The sequence below is a fragment of the Lolium rigidum genome, chromosome 7, assembly GCF_022539505.1.
Source record: "Lolium rigidum isolate FL_2022 chromosome 7, APGP_CSIRO_Lrig_0.1, whole genome shotgun sequence".
Taxonomy (NCBI): domain Eukaryota; kingdom Viridiplantae; phylum Streptophyta; class Magnoliopsida; order Poales; family Poaceae; genus Lolium; species Lolium rigidum.
Genome location: NC_061514.1, coordinates 78,752,589 through 78,775,217, shown reverse-complemented (window position 1 = coordinate 78,775,217; position 22,629 = coordinate 78,752,589). Strand labels below are relative to the sequence as shown.

At 43.7% G+C, this 22,629-nt stretch overlaps 1 protein-coding gene across 2 annotated transcripts in view; it reads right to left on the bottom strand.

The window, feature by feature from the left end:
* Window positions 1-4,571, bottom strand: part of LOC124673862 (endoribonuclease Dicer homolog 4) — a 30,747-nt gene extending 26,176 nt beyond the window's left edge. For both annotated transcript variants that reach the window (XM_047209903.1, XM_047209904.1), the window contains exons 1-4: window positions 4,485-4,571; window positions 3,127-3,304; window positions 2,609-2,719; window positions 2,145-2,285 (exon numbers count right to left, since the gene is read on the bottom strand). In XM_047209903.1, coding sequence (XP_047065859.1) covers window positions 2,145-2,285; window positions 2,609-2,719; window positions 3,127-3,304; window positions 4,485-4,552 — 498 coding nt within the window. In that variant the 5' untranslated portion in view covers window positions 4,553-4,571. The remainder of the gene's footprint in view (window positions 1-2,144; window positions 2,286-2,608; window positions 2,720-3,126; window positions 3,305-4,484) is intronic.
* Between the last annotated feature and the right edge of the window lie 18,058 nt (window positions 4,572-22,629).

The following is a 22,629-nucleotide window of genomic DNA, read 5'->3' as shown; positions in this document are numbered from 1 at the left end:
TCCAAACAAGGATAGTACACACTCACCTTTGGGTTTAACCAAGGAAAAAAATAGCGGGCTATTTGATTTAGCGGACACCTCATCCAGAAGCTATTGAAGCTATAGCGGTGCTATAGCGGAAGCTAAACCATTTAGCGGTTTGCTCTATAAATGCAATATATGTCATAGAAACAAAAAAAAATTGCTGCATACATATCATGGGAAATAATATTTTGCTTTGTCTCCATGATTATTGCATTGCTTATAATGTGCTACGGACCTAAGCTAGATATGCCAATTCTATATATCTACAATCCTTATTTCTAAAAAAATTACATGGGATGGAATGAAATGGAATTGAATAGGCAGAGGAAGTACGTAACAGGAAGGAAAGACGTAACAGCTTCTAGTGTTTGAACGGACAATCAAGCTTCTATATACAAATTATTTTTGGCGATTATAATGTCTGACAGCTGAAACAATTCAGCGTCGAACAAAGAGTAAATGAAAAAGGTGTAGAAACAATCCAGCCTGGGTTTCGGACGTGGTCGGTTGTCTCGATTCAGCCTGTGACTCGATCCCAAGCCAAGGCGTCGTGTCCTTGGCGCAGTAGCCCAACGAAAACATGTATTGGGCTTCAAATTCTAGTGGCATGGGACAATTATGTTAGCGACGCTATAGCTCCTCTAGCGGCTACACTATTTAGCAGTAATTAGCGGCGCTTTAGCGGACATAGCGCCTATAGCGGAAAAAACAGGCTTAGCGTCGCGGAAGAATGTCTGAGAAGCTATAGCGGTGCTATAGCGAAGCTATAGCCAGCTATTTTTTTACATTTGTATAGGTTCCGTTTGCTTTAATGTTGCATGAACGTCGGTTGGCGGTGCAGTTCATATCAACTAAAAAACTAAAAAAAAAAGTTTGTGCGTCGACCCCATACACCATGATATCTCCCTACGGTCCGCACCCCGGACCTCCAAAAAAGAAAACAGCACCATGCGCTGCTCCAACGCCAGTTCCATGCCTGATTCCCTCCTCCCACGCCTGCACCAAGCCCCCACCTGGGCGGCGGCTACCGTGCCTCCAACGGCCGCCACAGGAACCCCACCGTGGGGGCAAGCGCGGGCCTAGATTTGGCGAGGAGTTCCTCACCCAGGTTGGCCCCGCTCTCCCGGCGCCACGCCTTGCACCGTGGCCGGCCGGTGACCAGCACGTGCCCGACTGCACCTCCACATCCCGACTCTGAACCATCGTGCTGCGCTATCGTGGGAGAGAGTACCACCTCCGAGATAGCTCCACCAACGGCGAGGAGGCTGTACGGGACAAAAGAGGCCGCTGAGGCAAGTAGGTTGGACAGAAGAGAAGGGGCCGGCGACAATGGGGTTTGCCGTAGCAAGGAAGGCAGGAGCGGTGGGAATCGGGTGGGGAGGAAGAAGAGCAAGAGCCATAATAATCGGGTGGGGTTAGAGAGAGCCGTACGTGGTATGCCATGGGTCTAGGATGGGTCTAGGGTACGTGGGTTTTTTCTTTTCTTTTTCAACAGCTGCTGGGTTTGATGGGTTTGGGTCAGTAAAAGGGGGAGGGCTGACGGCGTTAAATCAATCTAGGACGGGGAATGTCCTACAGAGCAGATGAATGGTTGGATGATGGTGCATAGCTAGCCGGGTGGTTAGCAGGCTATTTTGCCCAATTTGCTTTCACAATCATATGTATTCACATTTTAAGTACGGGTACCTAGAATGTACAATGGTTGGATGATGGTGCATAGCTAGCCGGGTGGGTAGTGGACTACTTTGCCCAATTTGTATTCACAATCATATGTATTCACATTTTAAGTACGGGTACCTAGAATGTACATCGCATTGATTTCTTGTATATGTACCATGGCGGGCTCATTTCAATTTAATTCTACATTTCCTAAACCTTACCAACATGTATGAATTCTCCCATCAGCATGCACCAAGCAATTTACACTCCGGTGAAGTTCAATTAACAACGTCAAGGCAACTCTTGCCATTTTGATGTCATTTTATCAAAAAAGAGTTCAAGTGAGCAGAAAATCAATGATGAAAGGGTACCATTGGGTGGCCAGGAAGCAAAAGTATTCTACCATCTGTACATATGTGTGCACTGCAACTTGTACTGCAGAAAGAATATCTTAACATTACCTTCATAATCTGTGTATATTGGTGCCGCGTTTGCGTTTTTGCGTGATGGCATTCGTCAAATATCAGAAGTGCAATTGAGTTCATCTTGATGAAACAATGCCGCAAATTATACAATAAAATTTCGGGAGTCATTACGAGAACCTGCAGTGACAGAGAAAGTAGTACAAATTAGGCGCAAAACTATGCACTATGTTTTGACAAAAGTGGATGCGCAGATTATTAGACTAGTGGTCTGTTGTTTACACGTACGCAGAATCAGGCCTCTAATTCAAAAGAAATTGCACGGGTTTAGGCATGAATCTCTGGCTGAACTTTTGCTCCATATCATCAGGCGTCATAAACTAATATGTGATAAAGCAAATAGCTCCGTACAAGCATCTACTTCCATTTCCATATACACAACCTTTTCCAAACTAGAATGTCATTGCGATTGATCTGCAGGGAGAATGTCGAGCAAATCTTACCTCATTCTCCACCATCTCTTTCTCCCAATCCTCATGGTCTCTTGAGCTTTTACCGTTTCCATGGTAACTCTGAACTTTGAAATTGGTGGAATTTGCAATCACCGCTGCTTGCTGTAAAATTTAATGAAGGGAAAGAACAGGTTTTGTTTTTAGTGAAGAAGAGCAGAAGAGCACTGATTAAACATGTATAGTTGTGCTCAGTCGGGAAAATGAAGTTATAAACTAGTGAGAAAACATGTAAAATTTTATTCATGTCCCTCCCCTCCTAGGAGGCTTGTACTCTTCTTCTATGCAATGAAAAGAAACGCAAAAAATAACCTAGTGAGAAATGAGGTACCAGTGTGCTTAATTCCATAACTTATCCAAATAGTGTTATGTGTGAAGTACAGATAGACATTATTTTTAAAAAAATGCAACTATGAGAAGCAATCAGGAGCGGTTGCAAGTTGCTAGTGCCTACCTGCAGTGCAATTCTTCCCCCAAAAAAAAGCTACAGTAAGAAGGACAAGAAAATCTACCTGGAGAACAAGGGGGACAGTTGGAGCGAGGAAGACGCAGACGTCACGACTGGGCTTCCGGATGAGATGGCCAAGTTCGTAAATTAGAAGCACGGCGATATGGGTCTTCCCACATCCCGTGCCGAGGTACACTATGATGTTCTCCTCCACAGCCCTCTTGCAAAGATCTAACTGATACCTAAAAACCACAAGATGGAACGTTGTTATTCAATAGTTAGGTATCGTATAACAAAACAGAGTAACATATAACATTGCTATCGGGCATTTCAGTATAGTTGAACGAAACAGTGTAATCAATCATTGACCAACAGAAGCTAAGGCAATGCAGCACAGCAGCAATTGCTTTGCCTCGTGACATAGTATAAAGGCAGGGTAGCAGAAACTACTAGGCCATTGAAATCTGCATTACAGAAAACGATGTCCTTTCTTGGTAGTACAGAGTAGCATGAATGCTAGGTAGGCAGGGTGCCCGCACTGCAGAGTCGCCACGAAATCTCGGTTAATTATTAGTCCATTTATTTATGCATCCTGCATTGTAACGGAGTAACTGCAAGAGGTTTTCATTGCCCCATCCACCGCTAAACATGAAGAGCCACCAATTGGAAGACTACCAGTGGTTTCAAGTCTCTGACAGGGTCGAATCGTAGAGATTAAGAATGGGGATCGCTTCCCAAACAACTAAACCGCGGAGTATTGCACTGAGCAAATATAACGCAACCAAACCTGAAACCCTTCGGAGTTAATCACGAACCGATGGGCGCTTTAATAATGAGACAAAATTAACACGAAGTGGGATGAAAATCGAAACAGGGGAGTAGAGCATGAACTGCTAAATCTAAGAGTCTCTAAACAAAAACTTAAAACAAAACGGCCAGCGCATCCTGTGAAACCCATCTAAAACCCCCAAATGCTCCCTAACCAGCAATAGATGATGAATCGAACCCCTAGAGGCGGAAATCTCTGCCAAACAAACAGTAGTGATGGGCTTGAAATCCTTGAGGATTAATCACGAACTGACGGGCGCTTTAATAATCAGATAAAATCAACACGACGTGGAACGGGAATCGAAACAGTGGACTAGTAGAGCATGGACTGCTGCTAAATCCAAGAGTATCTGAACAGCAAATAAAAAACAACCGGCGCATCCTGAAACCCATCTAAAACCCCCAAATGCTCCCTAACCAGCAATAGATGGATGAATCAACCCGCAGAGACGGACAGCCCTGTCAAGCAAACAGTAGTGATTCCGCTTGTAGCCCCGCAGCTTCGCCCAAAACAAATCCCGGACAGAAAACGAGGAAACAATCGGGTGGGGAAGACGAGGGCGGGGGGCGAGGTAAAGTAGGGGCGGCGCTTACTTGCGCGCGATCGTCCTCGGGTCCTTGAGCTCCCCCGCGGTCGCCGCCGCGGCGGAGACGTCGCCCATGGCTTGGCTGGCGGAGGGAAGCTTCGCGCCGACGCAAAGCCGCCCCTCCCTCTCTCCTCCTCCCGAGGCGTAGCTGCTGGAGGGCGCGGCGGGGGGCTGCGAAGCGAGGGGAGAAGGACTGCTCGGAGAGGACGAAGAGGGTAAATGAGGTAAGCGCAGGAGGAAATTGCACGGACCAGTAACTCTTGGAGCCAATGTTGCGTGAACCAGTCACTCAAATTCGTTTTTGCACAAACCAGCAACTCTACGAGTAATTATTTGCATGGAGCTGTAATGATCAGATTAGAATGTCTAACAGCATACCTGGCAGCCACCGTGGCTTGGGCATGTGCTGGGCGTGTGCCAGCCATTTGGGAGACAACTGCTTTGCTCCATATTTGCCACATCTAATTGTAACAATGATCTAAAAAAAGTTGTGTATTTTTTCTTGTTTGAAAAGGAGACAAAAGATTTGAATTATTTTTAGCAGAAAATCAAACAAAAACCTACAACAATATGGTCATGCCCACCTAAACACCGCGGAGATCAAGGCGGCGGAGGCGGGCCTTCCTCGGCCACACATAATTCCAATTAATATGGCTTCATGACAACAACAAATCACATATATGATCACTTCGGAAAAGATCAAATGACCAAAGAGGATGTTCTAGTGAATTGTACATTTGAATTATAAGTCACTTGTGCACGAGTTATCCAGAGAAGCGATCAAGGAGGCGATTAGGGTTCCCGGTCGCCTCCCGTTGGCGCCACCAACTTTCCCCAATTATGTGGCCTTCCCATGGAGGCAGGGTGGATCTCGGTCCCTCCGGCATGGTAACGACTCCTAGGCCGGCTGCACCACGTGGATCTACTCTCGTCGTCGGCTGGCCGAACAACAGCCACGGCCATAGTCCCCGTCCCCATCGCACGTGGGGCTGCTCAAGCCCTACCGTGGCACGCCGCCGGACGTCACGCCACCACTTCCGCCGACTGTCGATGGCTGTTTGCTCCCCAGCCCGGCCAAGGTGCTGCGCGCCCAGCTGCGTCGTGATGCTTGGTACTTGTTGGTGCAGTGGGAGGGACTTCCGGCCGAAGAGGCGACTTGGGAACCGGGTGATGAGTTCCGCCAGCATTATCCAGACTACCAGCTCGAGGACGAGCTGTTTGCGCAGGCGGGGAGAGATGTTATGACCGGCCTGGTCTACCGCCGGAGGAGGCCCACCGGCCAGACCTAGTTAGGGGCTTAGCCCAATTATCTATTTCTATTATAAATAAGAGTTGTAATTGGATTTCTGAGAAAAGCAATAAACATATATTTGTTGCCGACTCCTCAAGGAGTCGGACTTACAACCCTAGCCGCCGCCTCTGTTCAGCCGCCGCCGCCTCCCTCACGCTCACACGATGGCGCCCTGCCGCCGGCGCTCTCGCCTTCGCACGCACACAATCCCTTCCTACCCCTATAACCTCCGCCCTAGACCGGGTAGATTAGCTGATTCTACCAGTTTTTAACTCCTAAAATTTTGGAACCAAATTCGAAACACAAATAGGAAAAAAAAAATGACAAATCCTACATGAATAGTGTCTAAAAAGACAAAACCAGAAATGACACTACTCAGGTGGGCATGACCCTGTTGTTGTAGGTTTTCGTTCGATTTTCTTCTAAAAATAATTCAAATATTTTGTCTCCTTTTCAAACAAGAAAAAATACACAATTTTTTTAGATCATTGTTACAAGTAGATGTGGCAAATATGGAGCAAAGCAGTTGTCTCCCAAATGGCTGGCGCACACCCAGCACATGCCCAAGCCACGGTGGCTGCCAGGTATGCTGTTAGACATTCTAATCTGATCATTACAGCTCCATGCAAATAATTACTCATAGAGACATAGAGTTGCTGGTTTGCGCAAAAACGAATTTGAGTGACTGGTTCACGCAACATTGGCTCCAAGAGTTACTGGTCCGTGCAATTTCCTCTAAGCGCAGACAGATGGAGGGCGAGCAGGGCGTGTCGCCTCGGAAGAAGGGGGTTTCTCGGCGAGCACGAGACGGCGCAGGGGAAAGCGGGGGACCCGCCGGTGGTCGCTGACGGGTGGGGACAGGAGACGGACTGTCGCTGCTGCCCTCGTGCTCGGAGGCAGGCGGGCGTGCAATAGATGCGGTGGTACGAAGACGAGACGGGCGGGCGGTGACGCAGTGGCGATCTAGCCCGTGGGCCGGTGTTCCGGCCTAGCGGGGGCGAGTGGCCGTCTGATGTCTGGGCCCGGGTGATCAGGGTCGTGTGTGTTGCACGGGGGAACGGGACGCCCTATTCCCCGCTCGTTAGCGTGTTCCTTGTTTTCAGAACAGTCCATTAATTCATCCACTCGACTAAAATTAAAAAGAAGCTTCCCTACTTAATGGTTGTAGCTTAGAGCATCCCCACTCGTTGGCGCTCCCCACGCCCAAATCCGGCGAAATTTTCGTCCGGATTGGAGGAAGATTTGGCGTGGGGAGTAGTAGTTTCCCAGCCGCGTGCCCAGGCGAAGTCGACGATGCGAATTTAAAAAACGGAAACTTGACAAACTACGGCTAAAAACGGGTGAATATAGACTAAATTTAATGATATTTATTACATTACGGGAGGAGTTCATACATAGAGGCCGAATTCGACTATATTTCGAATTCGGCTAGGGGAATGCAAACGGTAATTTTAAAACACGGCGCTCTACATTCCGAAATGGCGGTAGAACACTGTGTAGTCGCCGCCGTCGTCGTCGGAGCCGTCGTCGTTGGCCTTCGGCTGCGCGGCCTGGCTGCTGCTGCCCTGGCCGGCGTCTCCCCATCCCGGGGATGGCTTGTACCAGTCGTCGTCGGAGGACTCGAGGTCGACGACGGGGACGGCGACGCCGGATGGAGGTGTCGCGAGACGGCGGTACCGCGCGACATCGTCGTTGGCGGTTGGAGCGGCGCGGGCGGCGAGTTGGCGTGCGGCGGCCAGGTCCAGCAGCCGCCGCTGCTGCTCCGCCTCCTCGCGCTCCCAGTCGCGCCTCGCCCAGTCCAGTGCGGCGTCGTCCGCGCGCTTCTCCTCCTCCATGTCGTGGAGCGGCGTATATAGGCGTGGCTGGCGCGGGGGATTAAATGCCGCGTGGAATGCGACGCGTCCGCGGCGAGCTGACCGGCGGCAGCCTTTAGTGCGCGCGGAAGACGATGCGTGCGCGGAAGACGACGACATTAACTCGCCGCGTGGCCGGCGAATGCGGACCGGCGGCAGGCTTTACGGCGCGCGGAAGACGATGCGATGAGGACGACGATCGGTTTCTCTCGCCGACAAGTTGGGGCCACCGGATGCGCGGGAAGTTGCCTCGCCGTTTCGCGCGCTTTCGTTTCGTCCGAGTCCCCGAGCGCTCCCGGGGGCCGGGGATGTCGTGGGATCGCCGGATGAATTTAGGCCCAAATCCGGACGAAAACGAGGAACCGGGGGCGCGACTGGGCCGAATTACGCCGTCCGGATGGAAAAAACGCTCGCCGGGGGCCTGTTCGGGGGGACGAGTGGAGATGCTCTTAGGTACATCGCCTGTTAGACCGGAGTTCGATCCCCATGAATCGCACTATTTTTTCGAAAGTGAACAAAATTTGAATTTGAGCAAATTTTAAAAGTAAGAAAAAAATTGCTCAAATTTTTGTTTTTCCGAAATAAAAATTCGGTCAAAATCTTTTTTTGTTCAAAAAATAATTTTGTTACAAAACATTTTTTGCTCAAAAAAATTTTTGTTCAAAAAATAATTTTGTTAGAAATAAAAATTTGGTCAAAAACTTTTATTGATAAAAAATTATTTGTACAAAAATATTTTTGTTCACAAAAAAATTCAATCAGAAAAAGAAAAGAAAAATAAAAAAGAGAAAAAGGGAAACCGAAGAAAAATCGGAAAGAACCAAAAGAACCAGGAAGTAGAAAAAACGAAAGAACCTGCCGAAATCGGAAAAACCAAAACAGTCACTAAATGGGCCTCGGCCCACGACGTCCCATTAGCGTGCGCACCGTATTAACGCACGCTAGTGGGCGGGGAATAAGGGATTACCCGAGGGAACCCTGGATGCAGTCGAGCGGCTCCTTCTTGCTAGCTTGACTGCCTTCTAGGCAGCCATCAAAGCATCTCACGATGCTCCGTCCGCTCTACCAATTTAACGCTCTGTGTGGAATCCGTGGTTGTTTGATTCCCGATCATACCTCACCTTGGGCAAGGATGGCTGAAAAAATGCTCTAAAATTATGGAGAAAAGCTGGTAATCCATAAGAACATCTTAGGGCATGCCCAATGGTATGCCCCAACTTACTTCCCTAGTGATCCACCTAGGCTCGGATGCCATGGTGTACACCAAAAGTTGGTTCGGGTGAAGCAGTCGCTGCTTGCAGAGGAGGCAGGATCCTCACGTAAAAGAAGAAGAAAATAATGAGAAAATGAGAAAATCAAGAGGGGGAAGGGAAAAGATGGAAGCTCATTGGACCGGTGTTCTGCATGCTCACGTCACAAGAGCACAAGTGCGCTGGGCAGGAGCAGGCCTGAGCCATGGCCTCATCAGCCTGTGCTGATGTGGTGTTCAGTGGAGTGACCACTTGATGTTGCTACCAGTGTACATGCCCTTAGTCACGTCCCTTAAACGGAGTTTGTCTTAAGCATAAGACGCTTTTAGGGGCGCCTCCCGTCAAACCACGTCCCCAAACGGCTATAAAAAATACATGAACTGAGTAAAAACATCGTAAATATGACATGAATTTGAAATTTCACTCAATTTTTTCTATAAAGTTGAATAACAAACAATTGAATTTAAATTAAAACTAAAAAATCCTGCTCGCCGTTGGTTGGAGTTGATGTCACCAATCTACGAGGATACCAATTCGTTGGGACTCCAAGCGAAAGTGATGTACCAATGTGTTTTTCCTCATAAGGATGACTCTAGGGTTTATATAGAACTCTGGGAGTAATGGTATAATTACATTTCTTTTTCCTCTTCAAGTACCCTACAGAACAAAAAAAAGTGGTGCATTCTGTCCCCAACCCCACCAAGTGGTTGTCAAGCACAAGGTTTCGTATTAGAATTGAAAATGAATATATAAATGGTATAGATAAAGTAAATATGCATCGAGTAACGTAATTAAATGCAATATGAAAGGTAAATTAAAAGTGATGCAAAGGCAAAGTGGTATGATGATGGTAGTGTTCCAGGCGAACAAAATGCAATTATGGTAAACGTTTTTTTTTTGTTTTTTTCGGATTCATTAAGTGTAAAATGTAAAGACTTGTAGATGCAAGTAAAAAATGTTTATCATGGTTAAATACAGATCGAGGTTCATAGTTTCACTTGTCTACTCTCTCGTAAACATGGCGGAATCGGAACAGCTTCAAAGAAGGCATAAGATTGATGTAAATTCATAATGTGTTTGGTAAATATTAATATGGGAATCATGTATTATGGTTGAGATGATGCAACACATGCCACAAATATATCCTATAGTATGGAACCATCCACAAACTATCCTTTTATAACAGAGCCTCTGTTTTGCCTAAAAACTAGGCGAAGGTCCTCTCCTACTCTGGGAGAGGGCAGATCCTACCGCACTGGTGCCTCCGGTGAAGGGGAAATCGACACCATCGACATCACCACTCCTCCTTGGCTTGGGGGAGGCATCTCCATCAACATATCTAATACGTTGCAAACGACATATCTATAATTGTTGATGCCCCATGCTTGTTTTACACCAATTGCTATATGTTTTATTTGCACTTCATGGCACTTTTATGCATTTTCCGGTACTAACCTATTGACAAGATGCCATAGTGCCAGTTCTCTATTTTCTATTGTTTTGTATTTCAGAAAAGTTGTACATGAAATATTCTCGAAATTGGACGAAACAAAAGTCGAAGATCTTATTTTTACGTAACGAAGACAAAGTCCAGAGGGGGACGAGAAGGCGTCACAGGGCGGCCAAACCAGGCCTAGGTGTGGCCCAGGCCCTGGCCGCATCTAGGGGTGGTCTGGGGCCCCCTGGCCTCCATCGACATCGCCATTCCGTCTATAAATGCCTGATACGTCTCCGACGTATCGATAATTTCTTATGTTCCATGCCACATTATTGATGATATCTACATGTTTTATACACATTATATGTCATATTTATGCGTTTTCCGGAACTAACCTATTGACGAGATGCCGAAGGGCCAGTTCCTGTTTTCTGCTGTTTTTGGTTCCAGAAATCCTAGTAAGGAAATATCCTCGGAATCGGACGAAATCAAGGCCCAGGATCCTATTTTTCCACGAAGCTTCCAGAACACCCGAGAGCAACCAGAGGGGGGCCACAGGCCCACCAGATGATAGGGCGGCGCGGCCCAGGCCCTGGCCGCGCCCCCCTATTGTGTCACCGCCTCGTCGACCTTCTGACTCCGCCTCTTCGCCTATATAAAGGTCCCTGACCTAAATCTTCGATACGGAAAAGCCACGGTACGAGAAACCTTCCAGAGCCGCCGCCATCGCGAAGCCAAGATCCGGGGGACGAAGTCTCTGTTCCGGCACGCCACCGGGACGGGGAAGTGCCCCGGAAGGCATCTCCATCAACACCACCGCCATCTCCATCAACGCTGCTCGTCTCCCATGAGGAGGGAGTAGTTCTCCATCGAGGCTAAGGGCTGTACCGGTAGCTATGTGGTTAATCTCTCTCCTATGTACTTCAATACAATGATCTCATGAGCTGCCTTACATGATTGAGATTCATATGAGTTTTGTATCACTATTCATCTATGTGTTACTCTAGTGATGTTATTAAAGTACTCTATTCCTCCTCCATGGTGTAACGGTGACAGTGTGTGCATCATGTAGTACTTGGCGTAGGTTATGATTGTAATCTCTTGTATATTATGAAGTTAATTATTGCTATGATAGTATTGATGTGATATATTCCTCCTTCATAGTGTGATGGTGACAGTGTGCATGCTATGTTAGTTCTCGGTGTAATTGCGTTGGTCTATCATGCACTCTAAGGTTATTTAAATATGAATATCGAATGTTGTGGAGCTTGTTAACTCCGGCATTGAGGTGCTCTTGTAGCCCTACACAATTAGTGGTGTTCATCATCCAACAAGAGAGTGTAGAGTGGTTTTATTATGTGATCAATGTTGAGAGTGTCCACTAGTGAAAGTAGGTTCCCTAGGCCTTGTTTCCAAACATCGAATCTCCGTTTATTTACTGTTCTATTGCATGTTTACTCGCTGCCATATTTTATTCAGATTGCTATTACCACTCATATACATCCATATTACTTGTATTTCACTATCTCTTCGCCGAACTAGTGCACATATACATCTGACAAGTGTATTAGGTGTGTTGGGGACACAAGAGACTTCTTGTATCGTGATTGCGGGGTTGCTTGAGAGGGATATCTTTGACCTCTTCCTCCCCGAGTTCGATAAACCTTGGGTGATCCACTTAAGGGAAACTTGCTCGTTGTTCTACAAACCTCTGCTCTTGGAGGCCCAACACTGTCTACAAGAATAGAAGCACCCGTAGACATCAAGCACTTTTCTGGCGCCGTTGCCGGGGAGGAAAGGTAAAAGGCTCTCATACTCCGGTCCCAAGTAAAGTACTTTTCTGGCGCCGTTGTGTGTGTGCTCGAAGCTATTTCCTTTAGATCCTGCAATTGCATCTTTTTGTTTCTTGTTTACACTAGTTAGGCATAATGGACAACAATGAGCTTCTTATACTATTTCCTGATTTAAGACATGGATGGTTTGATGCGAAAATTAAAAAACCTATGGAACATATTAGTATGAACGCTTTGAACACCATTGTTGCTAATGATATGGAAAATTCTAAGCTTGGGGAAGCTGGCTTTGATGAGCATGATATTTTTAGTCCCCCAAGCATTGAGGAGAAAATTTACTTTGATGATACTTTGCCTCCTATTTATGATGATTATAATGATATTGGTCTTTTAGTACCGCTCTGTTATGGAGGATAAATTTGATTATGATTACAATATGCCTCCTATATTTGATGATGAGAATAATAATGATAGCTACTTTGTTGAATTTGCTCCCACTACAACTAATAAAATTGATTATGCTTATGTGGAGAGTAATAATTTTATGCATGAGACTCATGATAAGAATGCTTTATGTGATAGTTATATTGTTGAGTTTGCTCATGTTTCTACTCGAAAGTTATTATGAGAGAGGAAAATATGGTTGTAGAAATTTTCATGTTACTAAAACACCTCTCTATGTGCTGAAATTTTTGAAGCTACACTTGTTTTATCTTCCTATGCTTGTTACTTTGCTCTTCATGAACTTGTTTACTTACAAGATTCCTTTTCATAGGAAGCATGTTAGGCTTAAATGTGTTTTGAATTTGCCTCTTGATGCTCTCTTTTGCTTAAAATACTATCTCTTGCGAGTGCATCATTAAAACTGCTGAGCCCATCTTAATGGCTATAAAGAAAGAACTTCTTGGGAGATAACCCATGTGTTTATTTTGCTACAGTACTTTTATTTTGTATTTGTGTCTTGGAAGTTGTTTACTACTGTAGCGACCTCTCCTTATCTTAGTTTTATGCATTGTTGTGCCAAGTAAAGTCTTTGATAGTAAGGTTCATACTAGATTTGGATTAGTGCGCAGAAACAGATTTCTTTGCTGTCACGAATTTCGACCTGCCTCTCTGTAGGTAGCTCAGAAAAATATGCCAATTTACGTGCGTGATCCTCAGATATGTACGCAACTTTCATTCAATTTGGGAATTTTCATTTGAGCAAGTCTGGTGCCACTTTAAAATTTGTCTTTACGAACTGTTCTGTTTTGACAGATTCTGCCCTTTATTTCGCATTGCTTCTTTCGCTGTGTTGGGTGGATTTCTTTGTTCCATTACCTTCCAGTAGCTTTGAGTAATGTCCATAAGTGTTAAGAATGATTGTGTCACCTCTGAACATGTGAGTTTTTGATTATGCACTAACCCTCTAATGAGTTTGTTTTGAGTTTGGTGTGGAGGAAGTTTTCAAGGGTCAAGAGAGGAGGATGATATACTATGATCAAGAAGAGTGAAGAGTCTAAGCTTAGGGATGCCCCCGTGGTTCATCCCTGCATATTTCAAGAAGACTCAAGCATCTAAGCTTGGGGATGCCCAAGGCATCCCCTTCTTCATCGACAACATTATCAGGTTCCTCCCTCGAAACTATATTTTTATTCCATCACATCTTATGTACTTTACTTGGAGCGTCCGTTTGTTTTTGTTTTTGTTTTTGTTTGAATAAATGCTTGTGTGGGAGAGAGACACGCTCCGCTGGTTCATATGAACACATGTGTTCTTAGCTTTTAATGTTCATGGCGAAGGTTGAAACTGCTTCGTTAATTGTTATATGGTTGGAAACGGGAAATGCTACATGTAGTAATTGATAAAATGTCTTGGATAATTTGATACTTGGCAATTGTTGTGCTCATGTTTAAGCTCTTGCATCATATACTTTGCACCCATTAATGAAGAAATACATAGAGCTTGCTAAAATTTGGTTTGCATATTTGGTCTCTCTAAAGTCTAGATAATTTCTAGTATTGAGTTTTGAACAACAAGGAAGACGGTGTAGAGTTTTATAATGTTTACAATATGTCTTTTATGTGAGTTTTGCTGCACCGGTTCATCCTTGTGTTTGTTTCAAATAACCTTGCTAGCCTAAGCCTTGTATCGAGAGGGAATACTTCTCATGCATCCAAAATCCTTAAGCCAACCACTATGCCATTTGTGTCCACCATACCTACCTACTACATGGTATTTCTCCGCCATTCCAAAGTAAATTGCTTGAGTGCTACCTTTAAAATTTCCATCATTCGCCTTTGCAATATATAGCTCATGGGACAAATAGCTTAAAAACTATTGTGGTATTGAATATGTACTTATGCACTTTATCTCTTATTAAGTTGCTTGTTGTGCGATAACCATGTTCCCGGGGACGCCATCAACACTTTGTTGAATATCATGTGAGTTGCTATGCATGTCCGTCTTGTCCGAAGTAAGGGAGATCTACCACTTTAATGGTTAGAGCATGCATATTGTTAGAGAAGAACATTGGGCCGCTAACTAAAGCCATGAATCATGGTGGAAGTTTCAGTTTTGGACACATATCCTCAATCTCATATGAGAATACTAATTGTTGCCACATGCTTATGCATTAAAGAGGAGTCCATTATCCGTTGTCTATGTTGTCCCGGTATGGATGTCTAAGTTGAGAATAATCAAAAGCGAGAAATCCAAAATGCGAGCTTTCTCCTTAGACCTTTGTACAGGCGGCATAGAGGTACCCCTTTGTGACACTTGGTTAAAACATGTGTATTGCGATGATCTCGGTAGTCCAAGCTAATTAGGACAAGGTGCGGGCACTATTAGTATACTATGCATGAGGCTTGCAACTTGTAAGATATAATTTACATGATACATATGCTTTATTACTACCGTTGACAAAATTGTTTCATGTTTTCAAAACCAAAGCTCTAGCACAAATATAGCAATCGATGCTTTCCTCTTTGAAGGACCATTCTTCTACTTTTATGTTGAGTCAGTTCACCTATTTCTCTCTACCTCAAGAAGCAAACACTTGTGTGAACTGTGCATTGATTCCTACATACTTGCATATTGCACTTGTTATATTACTTTACATTGACAATATCCATGAGATATACATGTTATAAGTTGAAAGCAACCGCTGAAACTTAATCTTCTTTTGTGTTGTTTCAATACCTTTACTTTGATTTATTGCTTTATGAGTTAACTCTTATGCAAGACTTATTGATGCTTGTCTTGAAGTACTATTCATGAAAAGTCTTTGCTTTATGATTCATTTGTTTACTCATGTCATTACCATTGTTTTGATCACTGCATTCATTACATATGCTTACAATAGTATGATCAAGGTTATGATGGCATGTCACTCCAGAAATTATCTTTGTTATCGTTTACCTGCTCGGGACGAGCAGGAACTAAGCTTGGGGATTGATACGTCTCCGACGTATCGATAATTTCTTATGTTCCATGCCACATTATTGATGATATCTACATGTTTTATACATACTTTATGTCATATTTATGCGTTTTCCGGAACTAACCTATTGACGAGATGCCGAAGTGCCAGTTCCTGTTTTCTGCTGTTTTTGGTTTCACAAATCCTAGTAAGGAAATATTCTCGGAATTGGACGAAATCAACGCCCAGGGTCCTATTTTCACACGAAGCTTCCAGAAGACCGGAGGAGATACGAAGTGGGGCCACGAGGTGGCGCCACACTAAGGCGGCGCGGCCAGGCTAGGGCCCGCGCCGCCCTGTTGTGTGGGTCTCTCGTGACTCCACCAACCTTGCCCTTCCGCCTACTTAAAGCCTCCGTCGCGAAAAACCTATTACGTTCGACGAAACCAGAGAAAACCTTCCAGAGCCGCCGCCATCGCGAAGCCAAGATCTGGGGGACAGGAGTCTCTGTTCCGGCACGCCGCCGGGACGGGGAAGTGCCCCCGGAAGGCTTCTCCATCGACACCACCGCCATCTTCATCAACGCTGCTGTCTCCCATGAGGAGGGAGTAGTTCTCCATCGAGGCTCGGGGCTGTACCGGTAGCTATGTGGTTAATCTCTCTCCTATGTGCTTCAATACAATAATCTCATGAGCTGCCTTACATGATTGAGATTCATATGATGATGCTTGTAATCTAGATGTCATTATGCTAGTCAAGTGGATTTTACTTATGTGATCTCCGGAGACTCCTTGTCCCACGTGTGTAAAGGTGACAGTGTGTGCACCGTGTGGGTCTCTTAGGCTATATTTCACAGAATACTTATTCACTGTTATGAATGGCATAGTGAAGTGCTTATTTATATCTCTTTATGATTGCAATGTGTTTTGTATCACAATATATTTGTGTGCTACTCTAGTGATGTTATTAAAGTAGTTTATTCCTCCCGCACGGTGTAATGGTGACAGTGTGTGCATCGTGTAGTACTTGGCATAGGCTATGATTGTGATCTCTTGTAGATTATGAAGTTAACTATTGCTATGATAGTATTGATGTGATCTATTCCTCCTTTCGTAGTGTGAAGGTGACGAGTGTGCATGCTATGTTAGTACTTGGTTTGGTTATGTTGATCTGTCATGCACTCTAAGGTTATTTAAACATGAACATTGAATATTGTGGAGCTTGTTAACTCCGGCATTGAGGGTTCGTGTAATCCTACACGATTAGTGGTGTTCATCATCCAACAAGAGGGTGTAGAGTCTAGCATCTATCTATTTATTCTGTTATGTGATCAATGTTGAGAGTGTCCACTAGTGAAAGTATGATCCCTAGGCCTTGTTCCTAAATATCGCTATCGCTGCTTGTTTCTTGTTTTACTTGCATCTTTACTTCCTGCAATATTAATACCATCAATCGCACGCCGGCAAGCACTTTTCACGGCGTCGTTACTACTCGCTCATATTCATTCATACCACTTGTATTTCACTATCTCTTCGCCGAACTAGTGCACCTATTAGGTGTGTTGGGGACACAAGAGACTTCTTGCTTTGTGGTTGCGGGGTTGCATGAGAGGGATATCTTTGACCTCTTCCTCCCTGAGTTCGATAAACCTTGGGTGATCCACTTAAGGGACACTTGCTGCTGTTCTACAAACCTCTGGTCTTGGAGGCCCAACACTGTCTACAAGAATAGAAGCACCCGTAGACATCAAGCTATTTTCTGGCGCCGTTGCCGGGGAGGAAAGGTAAAAGGCTCTCATACTCCGGTCTCAGGTAAAGTACTTTTCTGTTGCCGTTGTGTGTGTGCTCGAAGCTATTTCCTTTAGATCCTGCAATTGCATCTTTTTGTTTCTTGTTTACTAGTTTGGCATAATGGACAACAATGAGCTTCTTATTCTATTTCCTGATTTAAGACATGGATGGTTTGATGCGAAAATTAAAAAACCTATGAAACATATTAGTATGAACGCTTTGAACACCATTGTTGCTAATGATATGGAAAATTCTAAGCTTGGGGAAGCTGGCTTTGATGAGCATGATATTTTTAGTCCCCCAAGCATTGAGGAGAAAATTTTCTTTGATGATACTTTGCCTCCTATTTATGATGATTATAATGATATTGGTCTTTTAGTACCGTCTGTTATGGAGGATAAATTTGATTATGATTACAATATGCCTCCTATATTTGATGATAATAATGATAGCTACTTTGTTGAATTTGCTCCCACTACAACTAATAAAATTGATTATGCTTATGTGGAGAGTAATAATTTTATGCATGAGACTCATGATAAGAATGCTTTATGTGATAGTTATATTGTTGAGTTTGCTCATGTTGCTACTCGAAAGTTATTATGAGAGAGGAAAATATGGTTGTAGAAATTTTCATGTTACTAAAACACCTCTCTATGTGCTGAAATTTTTGAAGCTACACTTGTTTTATCTTTCTATGCTTGTCACTTTGCTCTTCATGAACTTGTTTATTTACAAGATTCCTATGCATAGGAAGCATGTTAGACTTAAATTTGTTTTGAATTTGCCTCTTGATGCTCTCTTTTGCTTCAAATACTATTTCTTGCGATTGCATCATTAAAACTGTTGAGCCCATCTTAATGGCTATAAAGAAAGAACTTCTTGGGAGCTAACCCATGTGTTTATTTTGCTACAGTACTTTTATTTTGTATTTGAGTCTTGGAAGTTGTTACTACTGTAGCAACCTCTCCTTATCTTATTTTATTCCATTGTTGTGCCAAGTAAAGTCTTTGATAGTAAGGTTCATACTAGATTTGGATTACTGCGCAGAAACGGATTTCTTGCTGTCACGAATATGGGCCTAATTCTCTGTAGGTAACTCAGAAAATTATGCCAATTTACGTGAGTGATCCTCAGATATGTACGCAACTTTCATTAAATTTGGGCATTTTCATCTGAGCAAGTCTGGTGCCATTTTAAAATTCTTCTTTACGGACTGTTCTGTTTTGACAGATTCTGCCTTTTATTTCGCATTGCCTCTTTTGCTATGTTGGATGAATTTCTTTGATCCATTAATGTCCAGTAGCTTTATGCAATGTCCAGAAGTGTTAAGAATGATTATGTCACCTCCGAACATGTTAATTTTTATTGTGCACTAACCCTCTAATGAGTTGTTTCGAGTTTGGTGTGGAGGAAGTTTTCAAGGATCAAGAGAGGGAAATGATGCAATATGATCAAGGAGAGTGAAAGCTCTAAGCTTGGGGATGCCCCCGTGGTTCACCCCTGCATATTTTAAGAAGACTCAAGCGTCTAAGCTTGGGGATGCCCAAGGCATCCCCTTCTTCATCGACAACATTATCAGGTTCCTTCCCTGAAACTATATTTTTATTCAGTCACATCTTATGTACTTTGCTTGGAGCGTCTGTTTGTTTTTGTTTTTGATTTTGTTTTAATAAAATGGATCCTAGCATTCACCGTGTGGGAGAGAGACACGCTCCGCTGTTGCATATGGACAAATATGTCCTTAGGCTTTACTCATAGTATTCATGGCGAAGGTTGAATCTTCTTCGTTAAAATGTTATATGGTTGGAATCGGGAAATGCTACATGTAGTAATTCTAAAATGTCTTGGATAATTTGATACTTGGCAATTGTTGTGCTCATGTTTAAGCTCTTGCATCATATACTTTGCACTTATTAATGAAGAAATACATAGAGCTTGCTAAAATTTGGTTTGCATATTTGGTCTCTCTAAAGTCTAGATAATTTCTAGTATTGAGTTTTTAACAACAAGGAAGACGGTGTAGAGTCTTATAATGTTTACAATATGTCTTTTATGTGAGTTTTGCTGCACCGTTCATCCTTGTGTTTGTTTCAAATAAACCTTGCTAGCCTAAACCTTGTATCGAGAGGGAATACTTCTCATGCATCCAAAATCCTTGAGCCAACCACTATGCCATTTGTGTCCACCATACCTACCTACTACATGGTATTTCTCCGCCATTCCAAAGTAAATTGCTTGAGTGCTACCTTTAAATTTCCATCATTCGCCTTTACAATATATAGCTCATGGGACAAAATAGCCTAAAAACTATTGTGGTATTGAATATGTACTTATGCACTTTATCTCTTATTAAGTTGCTTGTTGTGCGATAACCATGTTTCCTGGGGACACCATCAACTCTTTGTTGAATATCATGTGAGTTGCTATGCATGTCCGTCTTGTCTGAAGTAAGAGAGATCTACCACTTTAATGGTTAGAGCATGCATATTGTTAGAGAAGAACATTGGGCCGCTAACTAAAGCCATGAATCATGGTGGAAGTTTCAGTTTTGGACATATATCCTCAATCTCATATGAGAACACTAATTGTTGCCACATGCTTATGCATTAAAGAGGAGTCCATTATCTGTTGTCCATGTTGTCCCGGTATGGATGTCTAAGTTGAGAATAATCAAAAGCGAGAAATCCAAAATGCGAGCTTTCTCCTTAGACCTTTGTACAGGCGGCATGGAGGTACCCCTTTGTGACACTTGGTTAAAACATGTGTATTGCGATGATCCGGTAGTCCAAGCTAATTAGGACAAGGTGCGGGCACTATTAGTATACTATGCATGAGGCTTGCAACTTGTAAGATATAATTTACATGATACATATGCTTTATTACTACCGTTGACAAAATTGCTTCATGTTTTCAAAATAAAAGCTCTAGCACAAATATAGCAATCGATGCTTTCCTCTTTGAAGGACCTTTCTTTTACTTTTATGTTGAGTCAGTTCACCTATCTCTCTCCACCTCAAGAAGCAAACACTTGTGTGAACTGTGCATTGATTCCTGCATACTTGCATATTGCACTTGTTATATTACCTTACATTGACACTATCCATGAGATATACATGTTATAAGTTGAAAGCAACCGCTGAAACTTAATCTTCCTTTGTGTTGCTTCAATACCTTTACTTTGATTTATTGCTTTATGAGTTAACTCTTATGCAAGACTTATTGATGCTTGTCTTGAAGTACTATTCATGAAAAGTCTTTGCTTTATGATTCATTTGTTTACTCATGTCATTACCATTGTTTTGATCGCTGCATTCATTACATATGCTTACAATAGTATGATCAAGGTTATGATGGCGTGTCACTCCAGAAATTATCTTTGTTATCGTTTACCTGCTCGGGACGAGCAGAACTAAGCTTGGGGATGCTGATATGTCTCCGACGTATCGATAATTTCTTATGTTCCATGCCACATTATTGATGATATCTACATGTTTTATACATACTTTATGTCATATTTATGCGTTTTCCGGAACTAACCTATTGACGAGATGCCGAAGTGCCGGTTCTCGTTTTCTGCTGTTTTTGGTTTCAGAAATCCTAGTAAGGAAATATTCTCGGAATTGGACGAAATCAACGCCCAGGGTCCTATTTTCACACGAAGCTTCCAGAAGACCGGAGGAGATACGAAGTGGGGCCACGAGGCGGCGCCACACTAAGGCGGTGCGGCCAGGCTAGGGCCCGCGCCGCCCTGTTGTGTGGGTCCCTCGTGACTCCACCGACCTTGCCCTTCCGCCTACTTAAAGCCTCCGTCGCGAAAACCCTATTACGTTCGACGAAACCAAAGAAAACCTTCCAGAGCCGCCGCCATCGCGAAGCCAAGATCTGGGGGACAGGAGTCTCTGTTCCGGCACGCCGCCGGGACGGGGAAGTGCCCCCGGAAGGCTTCTCTATCGACACCACCGCCATCTTCATCAACGCTACTGTCTCCCATGAGGAGGGAGTAGTTCTCCATCGAGGCTCGGGGCTGTACCGGTAGCTATGTGGTTAATCTCTCTCCTATGTGCTTCAATACAATAATCTCATGAGCTGCCTTACATGATTGAGATTCATATGATGATGCTTGTAATCTAGATGTCATTATGCTAGTCAAGTGGATTTTACTTATGTGATCTCCGGAGACTCCTTGTCCCACGTGTGTAAAGGTGACGAGTGTGTGCACCGTGTGGGTCTCTTAGGCTATATTTCACAGAATACTTATTCACTGTTATGAATGGCATAGTGAAGTGCTTATTTATATCTCTTTATGATTGCAATGTGTTTTGTATCACAATATATCTGTCTGCTACTCTAGTGATGTTATTAAAGTAATTTATTCCTCCTGCACGGTGTAATGGTGACAGTGTGTGCATCGTGTAGTACTTGGCGTAGGCTATGATTGTGATCTCTTGTAGATTATGAAGTTAACTATTGCTATGATAGTATTGATGTGATGTATTCCTCCTTTCGTAGTGTGAAGGTGACAGTGTGTGCATGCTATGTTAGTACTTGGTTTGGTTATGTTGATCCGTCATGCACTCTAAGGTTATTTAAACATGAACATTGAATATTGTGGAGCTTGTTAACTCCGGCATTGAGGGTTCGTGTAATCCTACACAGTTAGTGGTGTTCATCATCCAACAAGAGGGTGTAGAGTCTAGCATCTATCTATTTATTCTGTTATGTGATCAATGTTGAGAGTGTCCACTAGTGAAAGTATGATCCCTAGGCCTTGTTCCTAAATATCGCTATCGCTGCTTGTTTACTTGTTTTACTGCATCTTTACTTCCTGCAATATTAATACCATCAATCGCACGCCGACAAGCACTTTTCACGGCGTCGTTACTACTGCTCATATTCATTCATACCACTTGTATTTCACTATCTCTTCGCCGAACTAGTGCACCTATTAGGTGTGTTGGGGACACAAGAGACTTCTTGCTTTGTGGTTGCGGGGTTGCATGAGAGGGATATCTTTGACCTCTTCCTCCCTGAGTTCGATAAACCTTGGGTGATCCACTTAAGGGAAACTTGCTGTTGTTCTACAAACCTCTGCTCTTGGAGGCCCAACACTGTCTACAAGAATAGAAGCACCCGTAGACATCAGGGATGCTGATACGTCTGATGACCCACAAGTATAGGGGGTGTATCGTAATATCTTCGATAAGTAAGAATGTCGATCCCAACGAGGAGCAGAAGGTGTTGACAAGCAGTTTCGATGAAGGATTCACTGTAAATGCTCACAGACAAGTATTCAGGGGGTTTTGATGTAACGGATGAATAAAGTACGAGTAAGTA